At 41.7% G+C, this 25,126-nt stretch overlaps 1 protein-coding gene across 1 annotated transcript in view; it reads left to right on the top strand.

Annotated features, from left to right (window-relative positions):
• LOC135516059 (TBC1 domain family member 22B-like) overlaps nucleotides 1–25,126 on the top strand; it is a 186,590-nt gene that overhangs the window by 38,841 nt on the left and 122,623 nt on the right. The window contains exons 7-9 of the mRNA XM_064940060.1: nucleotides 7,017–7,145; nucleotides 9,554–9,619; nucleotides 17,044–17,158. Of these exons, the coding sequence (XP_064796132.1) occupies nucleotides 7,017–7,145; nucleotides 9,554–9,619; nucleotides 17,044–17,158 (310 nt within the window). The remainder of the gene's footprint in view (nucleotides 1–7,016; nucleotides 7,146–9,553; nucleotides 9,620–17,043; nucleotides 17,159–25,126) is intronic.

Consider the following 25,126-nt stretch of genomic DNA (forward strand, 5'->3'; position numbering starts at 1 on the left):
ACTTTCGAAGGACTCCTATTCATGTTCTGACTTAACCACTGCTGGAAAGTCCAACATGTTCCATCTATAAAGTAACCCATTTCTCCTCTCTCGATTCACGAATCAAACTTCCACTCGCATCCTGATTTTAATGGAGTTTTCAAAAGGATTTGACCCCCACAAAACGTAGTTCTGCACTGCATATCTCACAGCAGTAGCACTCGGATAATACTTCAGAGTCTCTTCAAATACTTGACCTTCCACTGTTACCAACAATAGAATACCAACCCTCACCTCCTCCCTTTACAGCACATTATAAAGTCAGTGTGATTACATGGATATATGGTAATGGCCCTTACAGCCAGTGCTCAGGGGGCTGCCTGGCACACATACGTCTTGTTAGAGCCATTTCGTTGGGCCGTGGGAGTGAAGAATGGGCACAAGCCTCAACTGCTCCAGAGATGAATGGTTTTCTGGGGTTGTAGATTTCCAGGCAATCAATTACTGAATCACTATAGGCCTAGTCTACACCACCAGGACTTGTCTTTTCTGTCCCAGACATATGGTGTATACTGTAGCTAGATACATTCTCACTGGAGGAGAAGTGTGTGTGTGTTCAATGTTATGCCACTGTTAGGACATTAACCCTCTCTGCATTAATCTCTGCCCATCTGTTATTGAATGTGGGTTGATATTATTCTCTTCATATGGCCAACAACCTGAACAGTTCCCTTTTCAAGTTCTCTTGGCATACTGAAATATTTGCTCATGCAGTGGAAGTGTGTCAGTAGTACAGTGCTCTAACAGTCTGTGTCCCAAATGGCACCCTCATCCCTACATAGAGTAGTGCACTACATTTGCCCAGCATGAGGCCCACTGGAGCGCAGTCCATTTAGCAGATTTAAAGTGATCGGAAGTTACTGTATCCCTAACGTAGTTCTCCAGATGTGTATGGGTGCATGGGAGTGTGTGCGTCTAGCCTAGACTAGTGTGTAAGCTGGGCTTGTGAGAAGTCATTCTCAACTACACACAAGGCTAGCATGCCTAGCGTGGGCTGGGTTTTTTCCCCCAGTGAATTGATTCAAAGCTGTATGTTTTGATTCAGTCTAGTTATTAGGCTTGGGTGGTATCCAGATTGTCATATCTTCACACAGACCTTGTGCCATACTAAGATATCGGGTAATACTGGCACTGGACACAAAGGGCACTGTTTTTAAACCTCACTGAGGCTCTGTAATCCAAAGGTGAGCAGTTAGAGGTACATTTAAAAATCCATAGAGAATGACAACTAAATGCTAACGAGTGCATTGCAAACATTTTTTACAGTCTCTGAACGAAACCATACAAGTAAACAAGCAACTAAAAAAAGTTACTCACAGTTTTCGCCAGGCACAAAACAAATCTAAGACAGCAAGGCTCTGTTACCAAGTGAAGCTTGATTTTGGAAGAATCTAACCATTTAGCTAGATAGATAGCTAACTAGCTAGTACATTGTCAAATCAAATGCACAACTGCAGAGCTTTTAGCACATTTTAGTGCAAACTTGAAAATTCTGTGTGACTTTTGGCACACTTTTACTGTGAACACTGACACTGTACCCGCTTTAAGTTGCAGGTATAACAGTGGCCAAGTAGGCTACTGTGGCTATTTGATCATCATATGGGCCTATCAGGGTGGCCTAGCATAAAAAACAATGGAGAAAATGCATTACATAGCAATTTAACATGGAAATAGCTGTCCTGTATTTCATCCTACAGTAGCAGCCAATGTGTGGTGTTCAATGTCTGCCTACATTCCATCAGACTTTTGTAGGGATTGATATTAACCTGTTTATCTACTTGTCTTTCAGACAAGGAGGTGACTGAACATGTTGTGTTTGATTCAATAAACCACTTTACAACATAAAATGCAATGTTTTTCTCATACCATTATTACAGAGATTCAGGCAAATTATGCTGCCTATTGGCTATAACTTATTCAAGCCTGTCTCAAAATACAACACTGCCCCTTGCAGAACAAAAGCTCTTTACCTGACTTGCTTTTCGAAGATGGCAAAAAATGCACTTGTTGTGCTCTTGTAGGAAGCATCCACTCCCCCATTGCTGACTAGCAATGAGCTATAACTGGGCTAATAACTCACTTACTTGCAAAGAATATGAACATGCACACACCTGGCAACATGCAGCTGTTGGTTTGATCGCAAAACAAACGCATCTATTCACAACCACTCATGCTTTAAACACAGTCCAGTGCAAAGTGAATGGCACAGATCCATATATGTCAATGGTCTATTTGCATATAGGGATACTGCAGCTCTGATTGGTTATGGTGCACCGGTCTGTGTAGAGTATGGGACTGAGTTGTGCCAGTTACAGAGGAGGAACTTCCAGATGCAATTAAGGCCTTGAAGTGCGGGAAAACTCCAGGGCTACATTGCATACCGGTTAAGGCAAGCTAAGGTATCAAATTTTTTTTGATGTGCTCAGAGGACCGTTATTAGCATGTTTTAACCACTCCTATAAAAATGGTAGATAATCAGATACTGAACAAGGTCTGATTTCACTAGTACTGTAACAGGACCCATGTGGTAAATACAGTGCATTTGGAAAGTATTCAGATCCCCTGACTTTTTCCACATTTTGTTACCTTACAGCCTTATTCTAAAATTGATTAAATTGTCCCCCCCCATCAATCTAGAAATAATACCCCATAATGACAAAGCGAAAACCGCTTTTTAGAAATGTATTAAACTTAAAACACTGAAATATTGCATTTACATACTGTAAGTATTCAGACCCTTTACTCAGTACTTTGTAGAAGCACTTTTGGCAGCGATTACAGTCACAGGTCTTCTTAGGTATGACGTTACAAGTTTGGCACACCTGTAATTGGGGAGTTTCTCCCATTCTTCTCTGCAGATCCTCTCAAGCTCTGTCAGATTGAATGGGGAGCGTCACTCCACAGCTATTTTCAGATCTCTCCAGATATGTTCGATCTGGTTCAAGTCCGGGTTCTGGCTGGGCCACTCAAGGACATTCAGAGACTTGTCCCGAAGCCACTCCTGCATTGTCTTGGCTGTGTGCTTAGGGTCATTGTCCGGTTGGAAGGGGAATTTTCACCCCAGTCTGAGGCCCTGAGCGCTCTGGAGCAGGTTTTCATCAAGGATCTCTTTGTACTTTGCTCCATTCATCTTTCCCACAATCCTGACTAGTCTCCCAGTCTCTGCCGCTGAAAAACATCCCAACAACACGATGCTGCCACCACCATGCATCGCCGTAGGGATGGTGCCAAGTTTCCTCCAGACGTGACGCTTGGCATTCAGGCCAGAGAATCTTGTTTCTCATGGTCTGAGAGTCCTTTAGGTGCCTTTTGGCAAATTCCAAGCGGGCTGTTGTGGCTTCCGTCTGGCCACTCTACCATAAATAGCCTGATTGGTGGAGTGCTGCATAGATGGATATCCTTCTGGAAGGTTCTCCCATCTCTGCAGAGGAACTCTGGAGCTCTGTCAGGGTGACCATCAGATTTTTGGTCAACTCCCTGACCAAGGACCTTCCTCCCCAATTGATATTTTTAGCTTGTTAGGCTATCTCAAGGATGAGTCTTGGTGGTTCCAAACCTCTTCCATTTAAGAATGATGGAGGCCACCGTGTTCTTGGGGACCTTCAATGCTGCAGCCATTTTTTTGCTACCCTTCCCTAGATCTGTACCTCGACACCATCCTGTCTCGGAGCTCTACGGACTATTCCTTCGACCTCATGGCTTGGTTTTTGCTCTCACATACACTGTCAACTGTGGTACCTTAGACTTTCCAAATCATATCCAATCAATTGAATTTACCACAGATGGACACCTTTCGGGCAGCAGGTAACCTAGCTTATAGGAATCTTGGGGCATTAACCAAAAGGTTGCTGGATCGAATCACCGAACTGACAAGCTAAACATCTGTCATTCTGCAAGGCAGTTAACCCACTGTTCCCCAGGAGCCGATGACGTGGATATCGATTAAGGCAGTCCCCCCCCCACCTCTCTCATTCAGAGGGGTTGGGTTAAATGCGGCAGATACATTTCAGTTGAATGCATTCAGTTGAGCAACTGACTAGGTATCCTCCTTTCCAATCAAGTTGTAGAAACATCTCAAGGATGATCAATGGCAACAGGAGGTACCTGAGCTCAATTTCGAGTCTCATAGCAAAGGGTCTGAATACTTATGTAAATAAAGTATTTCTGTTTTTCATTTTAATACATTTGCAAAAATGTTGAATCCTGTGTGAAGTTTGAAGATGAACAAAATGTGTTTAATCCATTTTAGAATAAGGCTGTAACAGAATGTGTAAAAAGTCCAGGGGTCTGAATACTTTTGAATGCACTGTATAAAGATCCAATCCATAAAATAAATTGGGGGCCCCATACACTTCTGTGTTGTGATGCAAACATTTGCATAGCGCATAGAATTTAAAAGGTATTTTCGGATATTATTCATCCCAATCAGGAAGTTTTTTTTTTACATGGACACTAGATTTGAGATAATATAAGACAAGTACTGGAGAAAATTGAACACAATGAAAAATCAAGTGAACCAGCCTGGTATTCGAAGCTGACAATGAAAAAGCTTTTGGTAAAAGTACGACTGGAATTTATATATAAATGCCTGGAATTTTTCCATTTTGGAGAATCTCTTATACAATGGGTTAAAGTTATGTAAAATAGTAAATATTGTCTACTTCTCAGAAAGTATTAAACTAACGAGAAATATAAGAAGGTTGTCCACTATCGGCATATTTTTTTTTTTTGCCATTGAAGTATTAGCTATTTAAAACAATAATATCAAGGTGCTAGAAATCCAGGGCTTAAATACAAAGGTGTCATTGTACGCTGATGATTGTTTTCTGACTGTGTACCGGTACCCCCTGTATATAGCCTCGCTACTGTTATTTTATTGTTGCGAGGCTATATTCCTATTATTGTTTTGTTTTTTATTTGATTTATTTTAGATTTAGTTTATTTTTAGTAAATACTTTCTTAAGAAAACTAATGTTAACTGCATTGTTGGTTAAGGGCTTGCATTTCACTGTAAGGTTGTATTCGGCGCATGTGACAAATACGATTTTGATTTTCATTGAAATCCACAATAGAGGATCTAGATATTTTTTCTAACCTCTGACGAAGGCCTTGAGGCCAATATGTCCTATATGTAAAGCTTAATAAAAGGCAGTGATACTAGCAAGAGCAGTGTGCAGGTTTCTTATTTTTTCTCATGTTATTCAATTGTTACCATGCACCTGCAACAAAGACAGCACAGATGTGCGAGTGCCTTTTGAATAGAAAGTTAGCAAAAATAGATAAGATATTGCTACCATGGAACGGAAATACCTGTCTCTTTGTGGTAAAATCACCCTGATTTAACTCTTTAGTCATATCCCAGATTACCTATGAGTTTATGGCCCTGCCTATACCTAACAACTTGTTTTTTTAAACTTGTTTGCAAAAAATGTAATTTTATTTGGAATTGCAAGCCAGACCAAATTAAACCGGCATGTTTATATAATGAATATGAATTCGGAGGGCAGACATTGTTAAATATTAAACCATTAGAGGCTTCAGTCATCCAAAAGTTATACTTGCATCCAAACTGGATCCCTGGCAGACTAGTAAGAATGGCTCACCCCGTGTGGCCTTTTCCCCTTTATTCATATTACAACCTCTCACTTTCGGTTATTTGAAAATGAAATCATCTCCCAAAATATCTGTATTTTTAAACAAGCCATAGAAAGTTGCAATTTCAGTTTAATACACCAGAAAATACAGAACAATTATTTTAACAAATATTATTGTTAAACTCAAATATGCTAACTGATTAAAAATAATCGATCAAAACAGTAGAATTTTTGTAAATGATGTCACACATGCAGCTAACAAGAATATATGGAAATGTCTGCTCTATCAAAAATTATGTCCATCTATTTGCAGCATTACTTCAAAAATGGAAGAGGGAAGGTGGTAAGGAACCTGTCTGTTGGCCCTGCATTAAAGACCAAAATTGGTTAAAGAAAACTGAGATAAATAAAAGTATACCAGCTTCATTTAAGGACCAAAAAATTGGCAGCTGTGACATATAGATTCTCGATGGACTGGTTCAATTGTACATGGTTTATAAACGTATAATTTACATTTTTATTTAACCTTTATTTAACTAGGCATGTCAGTTAAGAACAAATTCTTATTTACAATGTCGACCTACCAAAAGGCAAAAGGCCTCCTGCGGGGACGGGGACTGGGATTAAAAATCAAATCAAAATGTAGGACAAAACACACACCATGATCAGAGAGACACTACATAAAGAGAAACACAAAACCAGATTGAAAACTTAGGTTTTCAATTTAAATTATTATACAAAATTCCTGCAACCAATATAATGTTATATGTGGGGAGATACAGCCATCCCAGCTCTACAGATTTAGCTGCGTGGAGACAGAATCATTAGATCATTTTAGTACTTTTTTAGTACTATCCATATGTAGCTTGTTTTTGGTCGCAGGTCCAGGAATGGCTGAAGAATTGAATTTACCTGGAGTTAACTCTGCAAATACCACTGCTGGGTGATCTGAAAAGTCAGTCAATCGATCAATAATATAATAATACTATTACCAAAAATATTTATCTTTAATTTACAATCTGTAGAAACTATGAGAATAGAAAGGTTCAGAACTTTTGTTGAACATCACATCACAGTATATGGCAAATAGAAATCAAAACTGGATGGTTTTCAGAGATAGATGGGAGGGGTTGAGAGTAGCTGGAGGATGGGACTAAAAACAAACAAAAGATAAGTAATGTAAGATATACTGTGTCTGTAAAATATTTATGGTATGTTTCATCTGGAAATAGAATCCTAAGTGTTGTCCATTCAGTTTACTCCAATTAGGGGAGGGGCTAGGGGAAAGTAATAAAGGGAAAAATACTTTTAAAAAAGTGTGTGGAACTGGCTTCGCTTGAAGGACCCTATGCTATCCTAACAGTTCTGGTGTACTCTTCCCAGGGTTACCTTCCTGCCAACACAGAGAGGAGAGAGAGCACGCTACAGAGGAAGAGACAGGAATACTTTGGTTTCATAGAACAGTACTATGACTCGCGCAATGACGAGCACCACCAAGACACATACAGACAGGTAAGCATGCTATCTATGACCACACACACACAGTCACATTCTCTCTCTCTTTCTCAGTCACTCTTTCTCTCCTCCTCCCCCATGTCTTTCTGTATTCCCAAATCCACTGAGCCATGCACTCATATATTGAGAGCATTCTGTCTATCCTAAGCTCAGCTCCTCCATAGTTCATCCATTCCAGTGGTGGGTAAATATAATTCCTCAGCCATCTACAGTTCAGACCCCTTCACCTCAGTGACAGACAGACGGCAGACATTTATTTGTGCAGATAGAATGGGCTGTCCTGTGGGTGTAAATCCCCAAGCCCTCTTACCAGGCCCTTCCCTTTGTCCCTGATGTGTTGGTTCCCTCGCAGCCCAGACTAGCCAAGCCACTGCCTGTCGGCGGCCACGAGTCTGCTTTACAGATCCAGTTATACGGTGATAAGTGGTTTTCCATGCTGCTCTCTTCTCACACATAGCAGTGCCACTATGGAGGCTAGACAAGAATGACCCTCTCTCTCTCTCCCTATCAAAATTCTATCTTCTCCCCCCTCCCTCCCACCGTTGGTGTCAGTCTCTCTCTCTCTCTCTCTCTCTCCCTCACTCTCTGTTTATCAGGGAAATCACTTCTGCTGACCCCCCCCCCCCCACACACACACATGTTTTACTACCTTAAAAACAAAATCTATTCAAAGTACAATTTTCCCTAACCCTAATTGTAACACTAAACCTAACCCCTAATCTTAAAATAACCTTTTTCCCTAAGAAGGGGGAATTGTCCTTGTTTTAATATCCTTTTCGAGATTTCCTGTACCCACGAGAATAGTAATACACACCGCATGCACGCCTGATATTTACTATGAGGTGTGTTGTCGATATTTACTTTGGTGCGTCAATATTTACTATGCTGAGATTTACACCCGTTTCCCGCTAGAGTAAGATGAAGAGAGAAAAGTCCTCTCTTTGCCTTTAAGAAAATGACTGATATTTACTTTAAAATTTGAGTTTTAGGCTTCCAGCAAACTGAGTAGAAATTTACTCTCAGCAGGGAGTCTTGAGAGAGTCCTTCTCTCCACTGATCTCAGTTCTGTGCTCAGTGGCAGAGGATGTTTTCTGGCTGATCACAGGCTCCCTGCTGTTCCCGAGTCAGCGCTCAACTTCCTGACATTGGCATTGCAAGACCTCTGTCTGTCTGTCTCTGCCTGACCTGACGGTCAGCCTCCTGTGTTTTTCTGTTCCCCAGTCGCTCTCCTCTGTAACTCCTCTCATCTCCCTACATTAGTCTGTCTGTCTGTCTGTCTGTCTGTCTGTCTTTTGTACATGAATCTCTCTCCTTGTCTCTCCCTCTCTCACTCAAGCTCTCCCTCTTGCTCTAACTTTCTCTTTCAATCAATCAATCAATGAAATGTATTTATAAAGCCCTTTTTACATCAGCGGATGTCACAAAGTGCTTATATAGAAACCCAGCCCCAAAGAGGAAGCAATGCAGATGTAGAAGCACGGTGGCAAGGAAAAACTTTCTAGAAAGGCACTCCCCGCCCACACTCTCAGGAGGTTACTGTCAGGCACTCTCTCACACATCTACAGTAGTTTTTAGAGTTGACATGTTTGAATCTGTCAGAGTTTTCATATTTTCATTTTCAGTCACACTTCTGTACTGTTTCCTGTTGAATTATCTCATGTTGTTGTGCGTTTAGCGGTATGTATGTAGCGGTTGTTTGTGGAAAAACAGCTGTTTTTTTCCCACATCTAGGGCTGGGGAAAAACTCCACTGGATATCTGATCAATTGAGTGTGTTGACTTATTTCCTTAGTGTGGGTGTGTTGTGCACGGTCCGTGTGTGTATGCGTGAAGACTGAGTGTGGGTGTAATGTGTTTGTGTTAACTGTTTTCTCCACGCCACCAGATTCGTATAGACATCCCCCGGATGAGTCCGGAGTGTCTATTGCTGCAGCCTATGGTGACAGAGTTAAGACTGGTTAGAGCGGCTGCCGACCAATCCTCACTCGCCAGAATGACACCGATCCGGTTCCCGTCTGGTCTGCCCTGTCTGTGTTTGTCCTTCTGTTTACAGGCTCCAAGTTCTGAATTGGTTGACGGTGGTTCTCTGGTTTGACGAAGCTCTCCTGCACACATAAGTGATGACATGGTGTATTTGCTTGTGCCATACACTGACCCACTGTGGTTCTGTAGAGAAAACAGGGTTTGGTTTGGAGAGCTTGTGAGACACACCACCCCGCCACCCATTTCAGAAATGTAGCCTAGGAGCTCCAGTTCTCTTCAGTTTTCTGCCGTCAATACATGCCCTGGACCCTCGATCCAGTGAATCCACTAACCAGCTCTCTCTCTCCTCTCTTCCCTCACTGTGACGACGTATGATAACCTTGGCTGCTCTTCTGTTTTGTGTTTCATCTCTCCTCTCTGCAGATTCACATTGACATCCCGAGAACCAATCCCCTTATTCCTCTCTTTCAACAAGCTTCTGTCCAAGAGGTGAGACCTTCTATACAGAACACACTGACTGCCCTGCCTCACCTAGACCTAGCTAGTGTATGACATCCTGTTCGTCTTATTATACATACAGACACACACTGCACCATGCATGCATGCACGTATACTCAAGCATCCTCTTGACTACTGAAGAGTGGAAACAATCTGGTGTAATGAAAGGTTCTCCCGTGTGGTTTTGCTGTTTTGTTTGCACTCTGGTATGAGTCGTTTTTGCACTCTGCAATGAGTATCTTAGAAAACAGATCGTTTTTGTCATTGGCTATAATGGAACGTGTTTGCTTGTGTGTCCTGGATAGGTTTGTTCAGTATTTGCGAGTCACACCCCTCTTCCTCAATGTCCTCTATTGGTCTCTACCTCTGTTCCCTTCCCAGACCACACTCCTACCTCAGTGCTATGAGAGAATACTCGTGAATGGGCCAATATCTATTTTTCTTAATTTAAAGTGTCTCCCTTTTTCTTTGTATACCTCTCTTTCTCTCACTCACTCCTTTGCCTCTTTCTCTGTCCCTCACCTATTTCTCTCTCTAGCTGCCCCTTTCTTCCCCCCTTCCTACTCTCCTCTTTCCTTCTTCCTACTGTTTTATTTTTTAATTCCTCAGACACTCTCTCCCTATGCTGCTCTTTTTCCTCATCTCTCTCCCTTTCTGTGCATGCTGGTGTTTCTGGCCACAGGCCTGCAGTGAAATATTTAGAGAATTTAATTGGGGATCATTTTTTATTTCTGTCCCGAAATAACTTGTGGTGGTGATGCATGCGACCGCAGAGCTGTCTAAAAATCACACATTTCAGTCTCTCTTAGTCTGTGTACATAGTGCCTATAGAAATCTACATCCCCTTTGCATTTCTTCACATTTTATTGTGTTTTACAGTGCATTCGGAAAGTTTTCATACCCATTCCCTTTTTCCACGTTGTGTTACATTACAGCCTTATTCTAAAATGGATTAAATAAAAAAAAGTCCTCGTCAATCTACACACAATTACCCCATAATGACAAAGTGAAAACAGGTTTTTAGACATTTTTGGAAATGTATCAAAAATAAAAAACATACGTTATTTATAAAAGCATTCAGACCCTTTGCTGTGAGACTCCAAATTGAGCTCAGGTGCATCCTGTTTCCATTGATCATACTTGAGATGTTTCTACAACTTGATTGGAGTCCACCTGTGGTAAATTAAATTAATTGGACATGATTTGGAAAGGCACACATCTGTCTATGTAAGGTTGCACAATTGACAGTGCATGTCAGAGCAAAAACTCAGTTATGAGGTCGACGGAATTGTCATTAGAGCTCCAAGTCAGGATGGTGTTGAGGCACAGATCTGGGGAAGGGTACCAAAACGTTTCTGCAGCATTGAAGGTCCCCAAGAACACAGTGGCCTCCATAATTCTTAAATGGAAGAAGATTGGAACCACCAAGACTCTTCCTTGAGCTGGCCGCCCAGCCAAACTGAGCAATCGGGTAGAACGGCCTCGGTTAGGGAGGTGACCAAGAACCCGTTGGTCACTCTGACAGAGCTCCAGAGTTCCTCTGTGGGGGTGGGGAAATGCTGGCTGAGGACAACCGTCTCTGCAGCCACCACTAATCAGGCCTTTAAGGTAGATTGGCCAGGGGGAAGCCACTTCTCAGTAAAAAGCACATGACAGCCTGTTTGGAGTTTTCCAAAAGGCGCCTGAAGGACTCTGAAGACCATGTGAAACAAGGTTCTCTGGTCTGATGAGACCAAGATTAAACACTTTGGTCTGAATGCCAAGCATCATGTCTGGAGGAAACCTTGCAACATCATGCTGTGGGATGTTTTTCAACGGACTAGTCAGGATCGAGGGAAACATGAATGGAGCGAAGTACAGAGAGATCGTTGATGAAAACCTGCTCCAGAGCGCTCAGGACTTGGGCGAAGGTTCACCTTTCAACAGGACATGATCCTAAGTACACAGCTACGATAACGCAGGAGTGGCTACGGAACAAGTCTCTGAATGTCCTTGAGTGGCTCAGCCAGAGCTGGACTTGGACTTGAACCCGATCGAACATCTCTGGAGAGACCTGAAAATAGCTGTGCAGCGATGCTCCCCATCCAACTTGACAGAGCTTGAGAGGATCTGCAGAGAAGAATGGGAGAAACTCCCCAAATACAGGTGTGCCAAGCTTGTAGTGTCATACCCAAGAAGACTCAAGGCTGTAATCGCTGACAAAGGTGCTTCTGCAAAGTACTAAGTAAAGGTTCTGAATACTTAAGTAAATATTTCAGTTTTGTATTTATTATAAATTAGCAAAAACCTGTTTGTGCTTTGTCATTATGGGGTTTTGTGTGTAGATTGATGAGGGCAAAAAAATATTGAATACATTTTAGAATAAGGCTGTAACGTAAAAAAATGTGGAATAAGTCAAGGGGTCTGAATACTTTCCGAATGCACTGTAAGTGGGATTAAAACTAACTTGGGCACTCAACTCACTTTCTTCTTGGTAAGCAACTCTAGTGTAGATTTGGCTTTGTGTTGTAAGTTATTCTCCAGCTGAAAGGTGAATTCCTATATGTGTGTAGTGTGAAGCAGATTTTGCCTGTGTTTGCTTGGAGCTCCATCCCGTTTCTTTTTATCCTGAAAAACTCCACAGTCGTTGCCAGGCATACCCATACCATGACGCAGCCATCACCATGTTTGAAGATAATTCATTTTTTTATTTAACCTTTATTTAACTAGGCAAGTCAGTTAAGAACAAATTCTTAATTACAATGATGGCTTAACCCGGGCGACGCCCTATGGGACACCCAATCACTGGCGGATGTGATGCAACCTGGATTCACACCAGGATCTGCAGTGTCTTAGGCCACTGCGCCATTCCGGAGCCTATAAAGGCACCTAAAGGACTAAGGAGGCAGTTACTCAGTGATGTGGTGCTGGATTTGCCTCAAACATAAGGCTTTGCATTTGTGTTTTGCATACTGATGCATGTTTTGGAATATTCTTATTTTGTATATTTATATTATTCTTTGTGGAATAACTACAATGTTGTTGATCCATCCTCAGTTCTCTTTTCACAGCCATTTAACTAGCTATTTTAAAATCGTCAATGTCCTCATAAAGACATTCCTATGCAGTTTCCTATGTCTTGCAGCTGAGTTCAGAAGGACAACTGCATCTTTGATGTGTCTGGGTGGTTTAATACATCATCTACAACATGCTTAAAGATACAGTACCCTTTGCCACAATGACAGCTTTGCACACTCTTGGCATTCTCTCAACCAGCTTCACCTGGAATTATTTTCCAATGGTTTTGAAGGAGTTCCCACAAATGCTGAGCACTTGTTGGCTGCTTTTCCTTCACTCTGTGGTCTCAGTCATTCCAAACCATCTCAATTGGGTTGTGGTAGGGTGATGGTGGAGTCCAGGTCATCTGATGCAGCACTCCATCACTCTCTTTCTTGGTCAAATAGCCCTTACACAGCCTGGAGGTGTGCTGGGTCATTGTCCTGTTGAAAAACAAATGATGACTCAAATGATAGTCAAATAAGAGCAAACCAGATGGGATGGTGTATCGCTGCAGAAAGCTGTGATAGCCATGCTGGTTAAGTGTGGCTTGAATAAATCAGTCTTACAAAGACACGGCGGTTGGAACAAAATTCTCAAATTTGGACTCATCGGACCAAAGGACAGATTTCCACCGGTCTAATGTCCATTGCTTGTGTTTCTTGGCCCAAGCAAGCTTCTTATTATTATTTGTGCCCTTCAGTAGTGGTTTCTTTGCAGCAATTCGACCATGAAGGCCTGATTCACGCAGTCTCCTCTGAACAGTTGATGTTGAGATGTGTCTATTACTTGAACTCTGTGAGGCATTTATTTGGGCTGCAATTTCTGAGGCTCATAACTCTAATGAACTTATCCTATGCAGCAGAGGTAACTCTGGGTCTTCCTTTCCTGTGACGGTCCTCATGAGAGCCACTTTCATCATAGCTCTTGATTGTGTAAGCGACTGCATTTGAAGAAACGTTCAAAGTTTTTAACATTTTCAGCATTGACTGACCTTAATGTCTTAAAGTAATGATGGACTGTCATTTCTCTGTGCTTATTTTAGCTGTTCTTGCCATAATATGTACTTGGACTTTTACCAATAGGGCTATCTTGTGTACCACCCCTACCTTGTCACAACTGATTGGCTCAAATCATTAAAAAGGAAAGAAATTCCACAAATGACTTTTAACGAGGCACACCTGTTAATTGAAATTTATTCCAGGTGACTACCTCATGAAGTTGGTTGAGAGAATGCCAAGAGTGTGCAAAGCTGTCATCAACGCACATTTTTGGCTACTGTGAAGAATCTCAAATATATTTGGATTTGTTTAACACTTTTTTTTGGTTTGCTACATGATTCCATATGTTTTATTTTATAGATTTGATATCTTCACTTTTATCTACAATGTAGAAAATAGTAAAAATAAAGAAAAACACTTGAATGAGTAGGTGTCCAAACTTTTGACTAGTACTGGATATTAAATATCTGATTTGTTATTGTTACCCACCTACCAATCACTTTTTTTATTAAGCTTTTGAAAAACTCTCTAATCTTTGTTTGAATCTGTGCTTGAAATTCAATATTTGACTGAGGGAATTGACAGATGTATGTATTTGGGATAGAGAAAGGTGTATTCATTCAGAATCATGTCACCCTCTATTATTTCACACAGAGTGAGTCCATGTAACTTGTGATTTATTAAGCCAATTGTTACTCCTGAACTAATTTAGGATTGCCTTAACAAAGGGGGTGAATACTTATGCAACGACTATTTTAGTTATATAATTTTTGTGTTCATTTGGAGAGAGTCATTTTATTTTCACTTTCACATTATGGATTATTTTGTGGAGATCAATTACAAAACATTACAAATAAATACATTTCAATTCCACGTTGCAATGCAACAAAATGTGATTAAAGTTCAAGGGGGTGTAGACTTTCTATAGGCACTCTATGACTCTCCTGAGACTGTACATTACTGAGTAATGCAACATTTAGTTTTTCACACCGTGTGGGTCGAGGTCTCTTCCTAAGGGACCTACAGCACTGGACATAAACTTTGCCTCGGTGCACCACTATGGCTGTAGACATGCTGTTCACACATTAGCAGTGATGCTAGCGCCAGAGAGAAGCGCACGTGTGTCCATACATACATTTCTGTCCTCATGATTTCCCTTGAGGAGGCAATGTAGCAGCGTGGGTGGAAAGAGGAGAAGGATGCAGAGGGTGACGGAGGGGTGAAAGCCTAATGCTCATCCAAGCAAGTTGTGCTTTTATGCATGATCAAATTAAAATAATTCCGTGATGGTGCACTGAATTATGCACAAGCTATTGGATGAAAACATAACTCATCAGTACTATGATTTTTAGTAGCCTTTTGTCCCTTTTTTAAAATGTTTTTTTTTTTCATCAGAGCTGTATTGTAAAGCTTGCCTTGTCCCAGATCTGCAATAGCCAAGCCAACTCCTCACTACTACATTTTTGGGCAAAATAACATGGAGACCTGGGACCAGGCTTACTGACCACTCACTGTCCTTTATTCCCTGTGCTTGTGGCTTGATGGGCAGCCTGTTCACTGCATAAACATAACACACTAATGTCTGGACCTAACCCTCACACACTGACACTGTTCAACACTGTCCTCTCCTGATCACACACGTACCACTATCTAATCAGTTACCACCACGAGGTCAACATACCTCATCTGTTACTCTGCTGCGTGTCATTTTTTATTGTTGTTGATCCATTTATTTTTAATTACAATATTTTATTATGTTGGCAGAGTCTTTCAGCCTCTTGAATCTCCTATTGGCCTCTCTCCCTAACTCTCTTACACTCACTCTCTCTGGCCATTGATTTCCTCCACCTGGTTTAGTGTCTATTTTCCACCCTCTGATGGGCTTCTGACGGACTGTGGGTGCTCTGGCCATGAATTCTAGCTGCAGGGAGATGATGGGTGAGAGAGAGATGAGGAGCAAGAACATAGGTTGTTTCAGGGAGTGAAAGGACAAAAAGAGAAGAGGGACGGTGGGTGACGAGAGGGTTGGGGGTGGAAAGGGAGGCGAAGGGGAAGACATGGATGGGGAGGAGAGAAGGGAGGGTGTGCTGTAAAAGGGAGAAACTCACATTAGCACTCCGCCTTCACTCCCCCTCCTTCTCCTCTCTGTCCCGCTTTGATAGATGTGACTTTGATGATGAAAGCAGGGGGACAGCAGTAGGGAGATGTGAATCCCATACATGTCCATGTAACAGCATTTTAAAGGGACACCGCCAAACCATACTAGCTAGCGTAACGTGCCAGCATCCCAGGCAGCCAACCAACATGTTTTTGGAAGCCGGGGCGATCACAATTTTGAGAAATGTGTTTATTTAGAAAAATGACAGAAACAAGGCGTCCGAGAAAGTGCTCTGCATGTGTAATGCATCGCCTGACATGTCAGAACTCCGGCACAGACATTAAGGGCCAGACTAGAAGAGGGATGAGAAAGAGAATGGAAATCCAAGGTTGCGTCCAAAATGGCACCCCATTCCCTATATAGTGCACTACGTTTGACAGGAATGCTATGCGACCTGGTCAAAAGTAGTGCACTATTTTTGGGGAGGAATAGTGTGCCATTTGGGACACAGGGTGTTGTGTGGTTGATTTGTGCTGAACTTCAAGCCTCCTTTAATTCTTGGGGGATGACAGCAGCAAGGTGGAACATTAAAACCGAGGCTGTAACGAAGATGGAGGTGTTTTGCCTTCCAGAAAAAGATTAGAGAAAGAAGAAAAGAAAGGAGAAAATTGAAAAGTTTGTGAGCGAGTTCAAAGTTCAAAGTTTGTGAGCGAGTTCAAAGAGAGACAGACGGGTCCAGCACGGCGATGAGACATTTACGTTGATGTTGTCGTGTGCACGCTTCAATTCCATGTCATTGCTCACCGCACATGCATGTCCTATGACTAATTTCCTCACTTCTCTAACACGATTAAACCTTTATGTCAATTTTTATAATTTAATCTGATATTGCTCTTTGATTGACTGGTGGGCATGGGGTGGGGCTTTTCTCGGTTGGTTTGAAACCGTCATGTGACGTTGTTAAAGAAAGTCAAATATATAAAACATAGAAGTAAGTCTACATTATTCACTGTTTTACATGGATTTGTCATCTGTATTGTGTCTGTTCCTATTTAGGTATGTCTTAGATGGAGAGATGGCTAGATTGACTTTATCGTCCTTGAGAGGGACTTTGACTTTCACATTAAAACAAGCAAGCTTACTTATTCCTCTCAGTTTACAAATATTAACAAGATAGCTTGCGTATACTGATTCTAGAAGTAGCTTCAATTTTCTTCTATGTACTGTGCTCTATACATAGTGTGTGTGCTGACCTGTGTATTCCTCCGTCTGTCCATCAGATCTTTGAGCGTATCCTGTTCATCTGGGCGATCCGCCACCCGGCCAGCGGCTACGTGCAGGGCATCAACGACCTCGTCACGCCTTTCTTTGTCGTCTATGTCTTTGAGTACATCAGTGAGTCCCTCTTCCTCCGTCTTCGTCCTCGCTCTATGTCCTCCCGTTTCTTCCTCTGTCCTCTTCCTCCCTATTCTTCCTCCCTCCTCTCTTCCCTTACTCAAGGGAATAGCCAAAGCCAAAGACTAGATAGTATGCGTTTGTACTTTGGTGAGTCCCTCTCTTCTAGCCGCTTCTCTCATTTAAGGGAATTGTCCTCTTTTTTGCTTCAATCACTGGAGTAGATAGCCAAATGCTAGATAGTAGCGTCCACTTCCCTCACTCGAGAGAATACCAAGCCATGAAGAGATCCTAATTTAAACGTTTTAATAGGCTCTCCTCTCACAATAGAGCTTGCCTGGGTCCCTGCTGTATGAGTTTATATGGTGTAAATTATTTGTGTTATGAATGTTTCATTAAATTGATGACTATGTTCTCTTGTGCTGTGTAGACTGAACTGAGCCGCAAACATTGATTTGCAGAGAGTAAAGCATCTCAAATGACGTTTGTGTGTATGGGGGGGATTGTGTGTGTGTATGCACGTGCTTGCACTCTAGTGTGTTTGTGCTTGAATAAATGGCTCCTCTGCCACTCCAGGGGTTGCTCTAAAGGCATGGTAAGAAGTTGGGTTGTGAACCCGGGGGATTGCAGCTGTTTTGTATGCTGAAGCGTGAAACAGAAAATAGTTATTTCTGTTGCTTTTGACTCCCCTCTCTTTCCTTGTCTCTGACTCAGACCCTGTCGGTCTGTCAGATCCCCAAAGTCTCCTGGCCTGCTTCGCTTTGTTTATATGCATCTTCATGTGCTGCTACTGATGAGCCTTGAAAGCTTACAAAGCCAACAAACCTTCAAACGTGCTCCGCCTGACACGTAACACGATGGTTTGATGTGCTGTCTGTTGCTTTTCGCTCGTGTTTTTTTTGAGAGGTTAAGAGAAAGAGAGCGAGAGGGATAGAGCGATTTCTGGGCGTTCATGCCAGGGAATGAGCAGGCTAATTACCCTTCTGTCTGAGGCTTTCTCTCATGCGCTCGCTCGCTCACTCATTCAAACACACTCTAGCTTGTATACGCACACACAAACTCAGTTCAACTTTTGATGGTGCTGCGTCACAGCTAGCTGGCAGCCATTTGTTATTTCCCAGTATTCTACAGAGCCTAATGAGGGCTGACATTGGAGTGATTGAAAATGCACGTTAAATAAAGTTTGATTTTATCCCTTTCATTCATTTGTCAGACCGCGTGAACATCGCAGTCTGACTGAAATGAATGAAAGGGATCAAATCTCAACTTTATTTAACGTGCTCCCTCTCTCTATCACTTTGGGAAGAAAAGAAAGAACTCTCCATCACTAGAGAGAGAAGAAAGAAGTCAGAGGGTTGGAGATTTCAGAGTAATTGAAAGCTGTTAGTGTAGGACATCTCTCTCTGAGTCAGATTCTCACTGTCTGTGTGTGTGTTTGTGTGTTGTTGGACTTGGCTTTAGTCTCCTGATCTTGTCAGGAAGCTCCACTGACTAGCAGGCCCTGTCTCTCTTTAAAGGATGTAGATGGGTTTGTACACTCCTAATCACTCCTAATTCAGTAGCATTTTACAAGGTGTTAGTACAAACTCTTGGGGGACATTACTGTTGAAGGTAATGCTGCTTTCTGTTTTAGCTGATTCTCTCTTATTAAAGGAGGAGGGTGAAAGGAGGTTTGCTAGTGTGTGTTTGGATCTGTTTGTGTGTGCGTGTTGTTTTTCAGCAGAGTTTGCAGTAGTTGCAGCCATATCGTGATTTGTACTCACTGAATTGTGCCGGTTGAATCCCTGTGTGTTAAAGATACATTTAAAAAAATATATATATATATATTTTTTAAACATTTATTTAACTATGCTGTGTTGTGCCTGCTGCTGTCAGGTACCATGCATTATAGTGCTTGCCAGCTTGTAGTCCTAAAACCCGAAGTGAGTTACCTCATTCAGCTGCTCCTTCTGGGAAAATGTATGCGGAAAGATTCAGGTTTTTGGGATGAATGCAGAACATAAGGGCTTAAGTTCACACAGGCTTAGGAGATCTATGTTTTGTTCCATGAGATATCAGTCAGTTAGTATGACCTTTATGAAGCCTTTATGTGCTTTATGTACTTTTTTAAATTACATAAATGCTTCAGCATTGACAAAAGGTGATTTTAGCTGAAGAAGATTCTCATAGAACAAAATCTCCTAAGCCTGTGTTTGGCAGACCTTCTGCGTTTATCCAAAAACTCATAGGCTTTGCCCAAAAAGACACCATTGCTATTGCTCTCTATAGAAGAACAAACCTTTTTTCCCCCTCTGCTACACACACACTCACGCACACTTATGCACATACACTTTTGAGAGATGTGTGTGTATGTTTGTTTGCGGTAGTCAGTAGGCCTACACAATGTAGCTGTAGCATGTTGGCTATAGGCTTTTGAAGTGCACTGTAATACACTGCTTAACCTGTCACCCTGCTTGACCACTGGGGGCAGTATTAACTCTGTTTAATCTACCTTCAGAAAGTATTCATAGTTAGAAAATTGTACATCATGCACTACAGGTGGGGAACTATGGTGAAGTAATTCTGCTTTGAAAGTTGATAAACTTTTGATAACCCCACTTTTGAGAAAATGGCTATTGAATGTTTTGGTACACCTACTGGAGAGCTCTTCTTTGTCTACACCCATTCAGTATCGTTCACACCCTCTTAAGCTTTAGCCCCACTTACCTATTTAAGGATTCACATGTGACGCCATGTGCTAAACAGAGTAAGGTAGTGTAGGAAACAATCAAATATTTCAAGAGTGAAAGTAATAGCAAAAATACACTTTATCTAGTCCAATAGATGACTGTAATCACCCCCAACTAGGTTCAATATTAGCTAGCTAGTTTTGTATTCTGTACAGGCTTTCTTTTCACTCTGTCAATTAGGTTAGTATTGTGGAGTAACTACAATGTTGTTGATTCATCCTCAGTTTTCTCCTATCACAGCCATTCAATTCTGTAGTTGTTTTAAAGTCACCATTGACCTCATGGTGAAATCCCTGTGTGGTTTCCTTACTCTTCGGCAACTGAGTTAGGAAGGACACCTGTGTTTTGTAGTGGGGTACAGAAATGGGGTACTCATTTAAAAATCATGTTAAACACTATTATTGCAAACAGAGTAATTATTATGTTTTGTGCTGCTGCTATGTTGTGCTGCTGCCATGTTGTGTTGCTACGATGCTGTGTTGTCATGTGTTTCTGCCATGCTATGTTGTTGTCTTAGGTCTCTCTTTATGTAGTGTTGTGGTGTCTCTCGTGTCCTGATGTGTGTTTTGTCCAATATATATATATATATATATATATATATATATATTTTTGCCCCGGTCCCCGCAGGAGGCCTTTTGCCTTTTGGTAGGCCATCATTGTAAATAATTATTTGTTCTTAATTGAATTGCCTAGTTAACTAAAGGTTTAATAAAAATACATTGTTACTTGTTAAGCACATGTTTACCCCTGAACTTATTTAGGCTTGCCATAACAAAGGGATTGAATACTTATTGACTTCAGACATTTCAGGTTTTGAAGGATTTGTAAAATTATTGAAAAACATGATTCCACTTTGACATTATGGGGTATGACAAAATAATTTAATTCAAGCTGTAAGACAACAAAATGTGGAAAAAGTCCAGGGGTGTCAGTACTTTCTGAAGGCACTGTAACACCAGAGAGAGGTGTTAAAGATGTGAGGAAGTTGAGTGACATGCTGTGTCAAATGTGAATCACAGTTTCCTCTGTCAGGGAAATTATTAAGATGGCCACCTGCACTAGGTGTTTTTCTCTCTCATCAACACCATCTAAATACGTCTATCAGACAGGATCAAGGCTGCCGTTCCATCTCTGTCTTTTCGCCTTGCCTTCGCTCTGTAACAACACTAAGCTATCGCTTTTTTGTGTCTCTATTTTTGTGTCTCTATTTTTGTTCCTTTGCTGCTAGTTTTCAAACAAACATCTATCTTCCTTCCTTTGATGATGCAAGAACTAAGACGTTGTGTTTCATGCAGAAACCAGTGGGTTGCTCAAGGGGGGTGGGGGGCGGGGGTTCATGCAAGAACAATGGGATGCAACTGCAGCCCCGAATTGGTGGCTGTAGTTGCACACTAATGCTTTGGCTGCTTCCAAATCCCACACACCAAGCCCCACCCCCCTGTCACTCAACCAGGCAGTTCCTCATACTCAAGATTCACTCTGCATTGAACAACAGCATGCAGTTAAAATATTTTTCTGACAAGAACAACACTGCTTTCCTCTTTGCATCTTAATAAAAATCCACATTTTTCTATATTATACTATTTGTTCAACAGATAGCTGGAATCAACATACTTTCATAGCCTATGCATTATCTGCCTGTTCCTGTTTTGCCCGTCGTCTGCTGACACTCTCCTTCTCCCCATTGTGCCCACGGAGTAGGGAAAGATGGGTTCTGCGAAGCACAAGCATATTACCGTTGCTCAAAATGCTTTTGAGAGAAAAATACAGTTTTTAAAGCAACTTCTGTCTAGTTACAGAGAGGATAGTCATATAATGTATTTCTCAACATTGACTTCATGGCACCACTTTGTCACTGGTGTAGGCTGTAGTTAGTATGGTTTTTGGTGCGCCTGCGGAGCGGAGTATGCCATTTGCAGTGAATAGGCCTACAATTAAGTAGCTTATAGGCCTAGGTCTGGAACGTTTTTGTAGGAACACTAGGCTACATTTACTGTAATACAACTTTAGGTATTTTTTAACGTAAATAATCAATATAATTGAAGACTGGGTGATCTGTGTTCAATACAGGAGGAAAACAAACTGCAGCTAGCTTTCTGGTCACGCGCCTCTATCTAACAGTACACTTCAAGTGACCCTCGTTCAAGACGGCCGTACTTCATTACACAAAGGAAAAACCTCAATAAATTTCTATAGACTGTTGACATCCAGTGGAAGCGATAGGAACTGCAAGAAGGTCCCTTAGAAATCTAGATTCCCAATGAAAACCCATTGAAAAGTGTGACCTAAAACAAATAATAATAATAATCTGAATGGTTTGTCCTCTGGGTTTCGTCTGTTATACTCACAGACATGATTCAAACTTCAGAGTGTTTTCTATCCAAATCTACTAATAATATGCATATCTTATCTTCTGGGGATGAGTAGCAGGCAGTTGAATTTGGGCATGCATTTCATCCGGACGTGAAAATACTGCCCCGTCACCAAGAAGTTTAAGCTTCAGCTCCACTCATCTATTTAAGGATTCACATATGAAGCCATGTGCTAAACATAGTAAGGTAGTGTAGTAAACAACCAAAGATTTAAAGAGTAAAAATGTGAAAGTAGTAGCAATGTGTCAATGTGTGTCAGATACACATGAGTTCAGAGGCCTTGCTTTAACAAAGTTAACCATTTTCACTGTAGTGTCCAAAACGTCTTTCAAGCTGTCAGGCATTCCCTTGGCAGCAAGAGCCTCTCGGTTGATGCAGCAGTGTACCCAAGTGGCGTCGGGAGCAACTGCTTGCACGCGTGTTACCACTCCACTATGCCTCCCTGTCATGGCTTTTGCGCCATCAGTACAGATACCAACAGGAACAGCAGCTACATACGGAGCGTTAGTGGAATTCCCGCTAGAGAGTAACGGTTAATGTGATTGGATGTTAATTATTTGACTAGGCTACCTGTATTGTGTTTCGCTGAACACGAGATGGTTTAATTTTATTTTTGGCAGTGAAACGAGGCTATTCAGGCGAGTAAGATTTTGTGAAGATTCTTTTTTAAATATGTTATTAAAAAAAATGTGAATCACATTTTAGGATCCGTGCTGTCAGAAGGAAGCTGCACGTGTTTCCTGGAAGATGACCTATGATAGTACTGCTGGGCTTTATATAGGAGCAGTAGTGATGTCAGTACAAAGTCGATGCAAAAGGATAATATAACTTGTGCCTGCGTCTGTGTGAGTGAGTGTAGGGGTCCGGTAATATGGGGGGCTGCAGTGTGCCAGTGGGCAGCAGGCAAGAACACCATGATGGTGTCACGGCCAAGGAGTTATGGCGGAGAGGTGAGGGGAATGAATGTAATAATGATGGGAGGAATGGGGTGGGCATTCAGTCCTGTCTGTCCAGAGCTCTCAACTACCTCAAGTCCTGCCTGCTGGTCCTGGCATTGAGGGGAAATAGAGGGACAGTGAGTGACTGAGACGGGCAGAGGCAGGGATTGGAAGAGGCTGTGATAAGGATAGAGAAGGGGGGAAACGAGTGGAAGTGAGGAGCTCAGAGGGAGAAATCCCCCTTATTCGGATCCCCATTAGCTGTTAATTTTTATTTTATTTTTATGTTTCTACTTATACTTGCTACCATGATTTAGGATAATGCTGAATGAGTTGTGAATAATAATGAGCGAGAAAGTTGCAGACACAAATATCCCCCCAATAATGCTAACTTCCACTGTTATTGTAGTTGTGAGAGGTTAGCATGTCTTGGGGGTATGATATTTTATTTACAATTAAAGTTACTCCAAAATGACGCTTGGGCAATAATCTGAAACACAACCAAAAACAGAGCAAATGCATACAACAAATGTGTAGAGTCACAAGCTTGATGAAGTCATTGCGTGCTATGAATATGGGACCAAATACTTAACTTTATACTACTTTAATTCACATAAGGGAATTTGTCCCAATACCTTTTCCCCCCTAAAATGGGTGGACTATATACAACAAGTGGTGTAAATACCCTCAAATTAAAGCTGACAGTCTGCACTTTAACCTCATAGTCATGGTATCATTTCAAAGTGCTGAAGTAAAGAGCCAAAACAACAAAAATGTGTCACTCTTCCAATACTTTTGGAGCTCACTGTGTCTTAAGTGAACCATCACTTAAATCAAATTTTATTGGTCACATACACATATTCAGCAGATGTTATTGAGGGTATAGCGAAATGCTTGTTAAGGTTCCTAGCTCCAACTGTGCACTTCTTAAGAAATTGAAAATGATACATTGTGACAGAGCTGGCAAATACATTACTTATCAGGTTTTGATTCAGAATAATAAACCAGACATATAGCCAAGCTCTGACGGAGTCTACACTGTAAGCCGACGCATAGACATGAAGGTTGGTTTTAATAACAGCAACAGAACCGTGTGAAAGGAGATCAAATAAGCTAAGTGAAGAGAATATACCTGCTCTGTTAGCAGTGCTATCCTAGCAAATTGTTAGCATGGCTGGTTGGTTTACAGTCTGAGACCTAGCTGACACTGGGCATCTCTGACAAACTCTAAACAGTGCTAATGTTAAAAAAAAAAAAAAAGTTTTATTGTGTGTGTCACTCTCAGCATCTGACAGGGGGATTGGGGATTGTAGGCGGAGCAGTCAGGGAAAAACCATGTAGAGAGGGGTAGAGAGGAATTCACAGTCAGCCTAAATGATAAACCATGTAGACGAGAGAGAAATACACATATTGAGCTTCAACAAGAGCCCTATTGGACTACTCCAAGCAAGCTAAAGATGATCCCTTCCTACTAAGCAGAGAAGCGACTGAAGTCAACACGCTGTGATTGTGAGTAGTGGGCCTATATTTTGTGTTTACACCATGTGATTAAAACGGGAGACTTTTGATGTAATGAATCGCAGTCAAAATTTCACTCTTCTGTTTTACTTGTCTCTACAGCAGAGCCTTGTAGTTTTAGCCAACTACTTTGTCAGCTGCTACCAGGCTGGTTTAGTTTATCCATGTTTAAGTGGTCCGTATCGACTGTGTGAGTATCATGCCTACTGTCTAAAGACACACCACACGGATCCCCCGCTCAATCCACAGACAGCGCAGACACAGACCACTGACCCTCTGCTCAATGAACAGACAGCATGACAGAGAATCACGCCTACTGTCTGTCAGTTTGGTCTGGCTGTGGGTTGAGCGGAGGGCCAGAGGTGTGTGTGTCTGGTGTCTGTGAATGGAGCACTGGGTCAGTTGGGGGTA

This window comes from Oncorhynchus masou, chromosome 27 (assembly GCF_036934945.1).
Source record: "Oncorhynchus masou masou isolate Uvic2021 chromosome 27, UVic_Omas_1.1, whole genome shotgun sequence".
Taxonomy (NCBI): domain Eukaryota; kingdom Metazoa; phylum Chordata; class Actinopteri; order Salmoniformes; family Salmonidae; genus Oncorhynchus; species Oncorhynchus masou.